The sequence below is a fragment of the Canis aureus genome, chromosome 21 (assembly GCF_053574225.1).
Source record: "Canis aureus isolate CA01 chromosome 21, VMU_Caureus_v.1.0, whole genome shotgun sequence".
NCBI classification, from domain to species: domain Eukaryota; kingdom Metazoa; phylum Chordata; class Mammalia; order Carnivora; family Canidae; genus Canis; species Canis aureus.
The window spans coordinates 18,574,289-18,582,946 of record NC_135631.1 but is presented as its reverse complement, the minus strand read 5'-3'; the positions used below and the strand labels follow the sequence as shown (position 1 = coordinate 18,582,946).

Below are 8,658 nucleotides of genomic sequence, written 5' to 3'. Positions count from 1 at the left end.
GATTACTGTGTAGAATGGAGCTAGTAAATGGATAATTAGCAAAATATAATGAATTACATTGCAATGCATATGTTTGTGCTTAAAATTGTTTTTAAATAATATTTTCTTAAAATATTTTAGAATATTTCCTAAAAAGATCTTTCATAAAAAAGGTATTGCATCACAAGATATGAATGTTTTTATGACTTGGCTTGTTGCCAAAGAGAAATATTTATAAGTCTTAGGAAAATAGCATGTTTTAAAATATTTTAAGTATTGGAAAAATACATTTACAGTTTTTGTTTAATGGGCATCCAGGATTAGGCATGATTTTGATGCTTATGATCTATTATGAATTTTTGGATAATTACTCTTATGAGGTTTATTAGGATAAGAGCATTAATATGTCATAATTTACTTGTTAATTCTTCAGCTTTATGTTGTTTGTGCATTTGATTTTTAAACAAAACAAATGTATTCAGGTAAAATGGAGATCACGGTGTGTTTGCCTTTTTGCTAACTGGTTCAGATTGCAAATGATGGCTTAGATCTATCACACACAAAAGTATAAGAAACCTACTGACAGTATTATAAGCAGTAGCTAGTACATTATCAACTAACTCTACTGCTTCTTGAGAGACTCAATCTCCTTACAGACTTCTAAGTGGTAAAAGATGTTGGATTCTTCCATTTTAGGAGTCAAGAACAATCAATTAATTGGATTCTGCTCTAGAGACACTGCCTCATTTCCCTTCTGATTGAAGACACACTTTAGTTTGTTGCTTGAGAATATAATTTCCCTTTCTATAGAGCAAGTGCTTTCTCTACACTTTTCCAGGAAAAGCAGTTGGAATTGTAATAAGTTACAATTCCATAAATCTTTAATGCAAACCTATGTTGTTTGGTTTAGCCAATGAACCAAGCCTAGGTGTGGTACATTATTACATTAATGGACACCAATAAATCACATCTCCTCATGTCCATGTCTTTGTATTGTCCCCTTCCACGTTGATTCTTTCCTTGGCCATGTGACTTGGTTTTGCAATGAAACATCAGCACATATGATGCAAGCAGAGGCCTAATGAGTACCTGGCTCTCTTGGAACCGTGCAATCACACTTAGAAGAATCTAGGACTCTCTCATGTGGAGAGAGAATCTCAGCCTCTCTCAGTCATTTAAACCATTACAAGCGAAACCCAAAACAAGTAAATGAAGGCATCTTAGACCATCCAGCCACATCCAAGCCGCCAGAAGAATGCAGCCACAACTGAGATCCAAGCTAAGTCAGTAGAAAAACTATTTAGTCAACCAAGAAAAACAAGAGAAATGATAAATTATTTAAGCCAGTGTTTGGTTTGTTACATAGCCATACATAACTGATATGTTAGGTGTTAAATATTAAAAATATTTTTTTTTGGCCAAAAGCACAGGCTAAGGTCTTGTGGAAAAACACATGAATTAAAATAAGAACAGTGAATTCTTACTCTACCAGAAAAATATAGGTGCAGTGGGAGTTTAGAAGAAGGAATTCAAATTTAAAATACGGAAAGCTTTCGAGAGTAATTCTTTCCTTTATACATTGTATATTTCTCTGTTCATACTAAATCACCTATTTTCTTTGCCTGCCTTTCTGAAAATGTACAAAGAGCTATAATGAGTTGTCCCAGGAGCCATTTGAAATACTTATTTAATCTTCCTTCACCTGCTTCCCAAATGGTAGTCTTACTTGGTGCCTTGCAGATGTTAGATATTCAGTGAACATCAAATTATTTTCTGAGCCACAGAGAAACATTCTCTGTAGCTCATAAATAGCAATTTAATTTGAGCTTTATTATTAAAGAGAAATAAACATAAAACATTTAGCTCATGGGATATAAAATTTTGCTTGGGAAATATAACATTTTATTAAGAGAGAAAGGTAGGAAGCAAGAACAGAAGAATGACTGTTTCTTGGTACCATGTACTGTTCCCTTGGGTTGTAAACATATGAATAATTTATTACTGCTGTTTGTTTGCTCTCCAAAAGTTTACAAATGGTGTTTACATGTAGAGCAACCTCTCACCTGCCTTTATTTTCAAGCTTCTAAGTCTATTTTTACATAAGTTTTATTTTTGCATGGAATTCTTAAAACATGTCTGCAGTTAATTTCCATAGTAAAATATTCCAGAAGAATGGTAAGTTTGTGCCTTCAAGGTTCAGTATGTTTACTGTTCTTGATGTCCTCCCTTTGACATTATAGGTGATAAGATTGCAAGGGCTGCTGGGTCAGCCCACCCATTTCATATTACTGAAGAAAAGTAAGACAGCAGCATTTATTCTGTTATTTTGTGCCCCCCTCCTTTTTTTTTTTTTTTTCTAATCATGGCCAATGATCTTGATGGTTCTATGTTTGGTCTTGAATGAACAATGGGAAGTGAAAAACAACAACAAAAGGAAAAAAAGTAAAAATAACTTTAGGAATCAATGTAAGATATTATCTCTGTTTTCCAGTATTATAACCTTTTCCTACTACTGAGTGTTTTATTCATCATCTTTATCTAAATACTTTATTTCATTTTCCCTTATCAGTAATTAGAAAAAGTACATTGTAATATATATTTTACTGTTTCTGTCTAGTTATTAAAAAACTTGTTAGTTGAAATATGTCAATGATATAAAAGGATAAAAACAAGTCAACTTCACTTTCATTATAGGAAAGTATTTCCTATAATTTCAGAAATAACCTTATGATTTCAGGATGGCCAAGTCACATGTACTCTCAAAACAGACATGACAAAATATCAGAGGAATACCACAGCACCTAGTGTTTCCAAAGAAATCTTTCCTAAGTTTCTTGAAACATAAATTCATTATGAATTTAGCTGATGGAATCTTTCTATTTCTACTGAAGGTATTCTAAGCATATAAACCTATGATTCAGATCTTACTATAGAAACATAGTATGGAACTTATGACCTCATCAGGGACACTGATAGATAATATTGAGTCAGGACAATTTTCCCTTCCAGGTAGTTAAATAATCTTCTTCTCTGGGTTAATCAGAGGTTAATAATGTCACAGAATAATGGATACTTTTCTTTGTGTTTTTGTGCCACAATTACTGCTCTCCTCAAGCATAATACAGTCCCTGTAATACAAAGAGAATTGCCACAATGATCTCATTTTACACATGGGGAAACTGAAGACACAGAGGAGTCATAGAAATGTAGGGACAGAGCTTGGAATCTTATGTATGTATATACCACTAGAGCCAGGTATTTTGGTCATTGGGTAGTTTTAATATTATTTATAAGAACTTTTAGCATTATCTCTTCTATAACTTAATTCAACAGCTTAGTAAAAAGAAAACTTATATCTCCTCAAATTAATGTAATAATGAAATGCAATAAAATACCATTTTATTTGAATGATGAGTTTATCATAGAGATATTCTAAGACATAATTATGAGAACCATCAAAACAAACTCAGAGTGAAAAAATGAGGGAACTTTTTTCTTACCAGTTATCAAATTGTTCTGTGATTTATTAACAAAATATGATTATAAGTAATTAGAAAATGTATTGGAGTGGACAGATGGCACATGGACTATGGACTTATAGATTAAAAATTGAGCAGAATAGGGAATCTATAAAAAAATTTCATCATAAAGGTGACTTTAATCAATGCACAAATCATTCAATTAATTGTACTGAAACAAGTGGCAATCAGTTTGGGAAGACAAAACCACAGCATCTCAGATTTATGCCTCATATACAGTAAAATATTGTAGAAAATTTAAATGTAAATATAAAAATACAAAAGGACAAAAAGAAAATACAGGAAAAAGTATTTTGGAGTTGTGCAAAGAAATCTCTTTTAGTATAAAACCGAAGCCAAGAACCCTATCACAGAAGATTGACTATCTAAGCATAAAAGTAATCTATGTAGCAAAATACAACATAAACAATGTTGTTAATAATAAACTTGGAAAAGAATTAGCAATATGTATGAGGGAGAAAGTTACCATCCTTGTATAAGCTCCTACAAATCAATAATGAACAGCCAACTAGACAAATAGGCAAATATATATATATATGAGCAAATCAGTAAATGCAAAATTAAAAACAATGAAATAATTTTTTCATCTAAGATTACCAAGGACTGAAGTTAAATAATTATGGATAGTGTTTACAATAGAATGGCTAGGGATATTGTCATAAAATCATAAAATCATGAAATATTGTCATAAAATCATAAAATACTTGTGTAAATTGGCACCAACTTTTAGAAACAATTTGGCAACATTGTGTGTGTATGTATATATAGAAATATTTGCAAGAATGTATTCCAAACCACTAAGAGTAGTTACAAAGTGGATTCTCCAATGGTCTTTTAAAATAATTTTTATGTGACAAAAAGTTGTGTTGACTGTGGGTAACTTTTTGTTCAAATCATGAAACCATATTTTTGTAATATTAAAATAGCCAATCATTAACCAGGAAACTTTCTGCAGATTGAAGATACTTCAAGACAATGGCTGGAGGAAGGAACAATACAATAGTCATCAGATTCATCCTTTTGGGATTCTCAGATTATCCCAAGCTTAAGATTCTTCTCTTTGCAGGATTCTTGGGTTCTTATGTCTTGACAGTGGCCTGGAACCTGGGGCTCATCATCTTGATTAAGATAGACCCTTATCTACATACACCCATGTACTTCTTCCTCAGCAACTTATCCTTCTTAGATTTTTGCTATGTTACCTCCACAACCCCGAAAATGCTCTCAGACTTCTTCCGGAAGCCTAAATCCATCTCTTTTCTGGGATGCACTATGCAGTACTTCTTCTTCTCTAGCCTGGGTCTGACTGAGTGCTGTCTCCTGGCAGCCATGGCTTATGATCGATATGTTGCTATTTGTAATCCTCTGCTCTACACTGCTACCATGTCACCCCCATTCTGTGTACAGATGATGATTGGAGCCTATATAACTGGTCTCTTTGGTTCATTGATCCAACTGTGTGCTTTACTTCAGCTCAATTTCTGTGGGCCAAATGTTATCAACCATTTCTTCTGTGACCTGCCTCAATTATTAGTCCTATCCTGCTCTGAAACCTTCTTCCTAAAAGTCATGAAGTTTGTGATAGCAGTGATTTTTGGTGTGATATCTGTCTTTGTCATCATGATATCTTATGGTTATATTGTTGCAACCATCCTGAAGATAAACTCTGTTGAAGGCAGGTCCAAGGCTTTCAACACCTGTACTTCTCACTTGACAGCAGTGATCTGTTTTTTTGGATCAGGACTCTTTGTCTATATGCACCCCAGCACTGGCAATTCTGTGGGCCAGGACAAGATAGCATCAGTCTTCTATACAGTGGTGATCCCGATGTTGAATCCTCTAATTTACAGTCTGAGGAACAAGGAAATCAAAGATGCCCTTAAGAGGTGTAAGAAGAGAGTCATTTTCCCATTGTTACAGCTAAAGGTCTAGTAGGCAAAAATAAATAAATAAATAAATAAATAAATAAATAAATAAATAAATATCTAGTAGGCTAGTGGCTCTGGTGATTGGAAGTTTCTAGACTATGCAAGGGAAATGCATTTAACTTTATTCAACCCTACTGATGCTCTGGCAGGATTGCAAGTGAGTCAACACATCTAAATCCAGTACTGGCTCAATGCAATGCAAATCCTATGGCTTACTTGAACCCTGACAGTTAGCTTTTCTATTTTGTTTTTAAAGATTTAATTTATTTATTCATGACAGAGAGAGAGAAACAGAGACAGAGACAGAGACAGAGGGAGAAAGAGAGAAGCAGGCTCCATGCAGGGAGCCTGACGTGGGACTTGATCCCCGGTTTCCAGGATCACACCCTGGGGCAAAGGTGGCGCCAAACTGCTGGGCCACTGGGGCTGCCTGCTTTTCTCTTATATACAGTAATGACCTCATGAAGCAGTTAATATATTAATTGTTATATTAATATAAACCTTCAGTTCCTTGGTGCTTGACTCATATATTCTTACAGAACTTCTACCTTCAGGGTGGAGAGATTAGGGGCTATACACAATATTAGTGGCCTTTCTCATACACATCACAAGCAGCATCATGACTACTTCATCCTGGACTTCAAACTCTCTGGGTACCTGAGAAAATTCCAGTTAATTGAGATGAAGATATGGACAGAAGCATTACTTCAGACTATGACCTAACTTCCCTGAAGGGAGATCTGCTATAGGGAGTTTGGTCTATAGTTTGTTTTCTGGACTTTTATTTCTAGAGCATCAGTAGTCTGTAAGCGAATGAACAGGGGATTTCCGTGGTACTACCCTGATCCGGGAAAGTTAAAATACAAAGGAAAGACAGATAGTTTAGACTCTAAAATAGAGTCCAAATCACTATGTTATTATGGCAAGGACAGCATAAATATACCCATCACTGCAAAGCTGAAGATATTTACCAATTTTCTTAAGGAAGTATTTTAAAATACATTTCTGAGCAGGCAAGAGAATAGGAAACCTTCAGAACCCAAATATAAAGTAAAATCAGGAATCCTGAGAGCAAAGGCAACTCTGAAGGTAGCTTTCACACTGGGGACATCTGCTGAAATCTGATAGTATCTATATTTTGAGAGGCATATGAGTCTTGGGGAAGGAGAGACCAAGCCTGGGGCTGTCTAGGACTTTGATAGGAGACCCAGATATACATATGAGGCTCCAATTGACTGTACTTCTGTATGAGAGGAAATTAAGGGGAAAAAAAATCCTCTCTCTCGGAGAAAGGAAATCTTGACTCTCTCAGACTTCATGCTGAGTATGGGAAAAAGTAAGCTAAGAAATTGTAACCACATGCCCTAGTGGAGGTTTGTGGTCTGAATTCACACTACCTGTGCAGTTCAAGGAATCTTTAGCTGAAAATTTTTTTTAAAGTAGTTCCAGGTTGATAGTACCCTCAAGTACCAATCAGAAGCAAATGCATATCACCTTTTATGATTCTTAAGAGAGAATATTAAAGCCAGGCTCAAATAGTTTTCAAATCACTTTTTATTTATTTATTTTTTTAATAATCAATGTATTTTTTATTGCTGTTCAATTTGCCAACATACAGAATAACAGCCAGTGCTCATCCCATCAAGTGCCCCCCTCAGTGCCTGTCACCCATTCACCCCCACCCCCCGCCCTCCTCCCCTTCCACCACCCCTGGTTCGTTTCCCAGAGTTAGGAGTCTTTATGTTCAAATCACTTTTTAAAGAAAACTGGGTAACACAAATCTCAAAGTATACAAAGAGACAAAACCTTATGGGTGAAAGCCAAGAAGCGAGCCATGTCAGACGTATAAAGATGTCAGGAATGGCTACTCTCTCAATACAAGTGTAAAATAGGTGGACCTATGTGTTAAAAAAAAATAAGGGGAATCAGGGACACTTGAGTGGCTCAGTAATTGAGCATCTGTCTTTGGCTCAGGTCGTGATCCCAGAGTCCTAGGATCGAGTTCCGCATTGGGCTCTCCATGGGGAGCCTGCTTCTCCCTCTGTCTGTGTCTCTGCCTCTCTTTGTGTCTCTCGTGAATAAATAAATAAATTCTTTAAAAAAATAAGAGGAATTAAAAATATCTTTAAAGACCAGCAGAATTAAGTTTCCTACGGATTTCTGCATCAGGAAGTGTGGTGTATTATAGATACCTGAATGACCCTCCTAACTGAAACAACTGAAATGTTGTATTTGAAATAAAAACATTTTTAAGTGAACTTCCACTTAGTGAAAAGGAGGAACAAGCTAAGCCCTCAAATGAAGTGAAACCAGGAGCTCAGGGAAGTAAACAAGTGCTAAAAATGGCTTTCTTCCTGGAGAGTCTTGTTGAACTCTGGAGACCCTTGCTTCTGCTGTGTCGACTCTGGGTGGTGAAGGCTAGGAAACAAAACTCAAGGCAAGCTCAGGTGACTGGACGGCAACCTGCACATAGAGCTCAGAAGACTATACCTTCAGTATAAATAAGTGAGCATCCGACAGTTTATGCTCAAAAACAACAAAAACAGTATATAGTAAATAAAATAAAAGCACAAACCTCTCTACAGTTCAAGCCCCCATAACTGAGAACCAGCAGGGGAAAACTTGTCTGTATAAACAGGCCTAAAAATCTGCAGATATTAGAATTATCAGTTAAGAAGATAAGGCACATTCAGTCTCCCCCAGAAGGAAGATACTTGCTCCTCAAAGGGAAAAGTACTGAGAACAGGTCTGAGACCTGGTCACTCAGAGCGCTGAAAAATGAGGGACTCAAAAGGAGGAGGCCCTCCTTACCGTTTGCAACAACGTGGATGGACCCTGAAAACACTATGACAAGTGGAATGAGTCAGAGAAAGACAAACACTTTATGAACTCACAGATACAGAGAATAGACCTCTGGTTTCTAGAGAGAGTAGAATGTGGGCAAAGTGGGTGAAACTTATCAAAAGGTGTGACCTTCCATTTATCAAACAAATCAGGCAGATGTAATGCGCAGCATGACTCTAGAGGTGACTCCAGTTATGATACTGTACTGTATATTTGGAAGTTGTTAGCAGAGTAGATATAACAGAGTAGATCTTAAAAGTTCTCATCACAAAAAATCAAAATGGGTGTTAACTAGATTTATTATGGTGATCATTCCGCAATATTATGAATATCAAATCGTTAAGTACATCTGAAGTTAATATAAATTA

At 35.7% G+C, this 8,658-nt stretch overlaps 1 protein-coding gene across 1 annotated transcript; it reads left to right on the top strand.

Moving 5' to 3' along the window:
- The first annotated feature begins 4,493 nt into the window (after positions 1 to 4,493).
- LOC144293406 (olfactory receptor 5AN6-like) lies at positions 4,494 to 5,450 on the top strand. The gene has a single exon (XM_077864493.1). It carries the CDS (start codon positions 4,494 to 4,496, stop codon positions 5,448 to 5,450), a length of 957 nt encoding a protein of 318 aa, XP_077720619.1.
- Positions 5,451 to 8,658: the final 3,208 nt, after the last annotated feature.

Coding starts and splice junctions, on each gene's coding strand:
- LOC144293406 (XM_077864493.1), top strand. CDS start 4,494: ATGGCTGGAGGAAGGAACAATACAATAGTCATCAGATTCATCCTTTTG.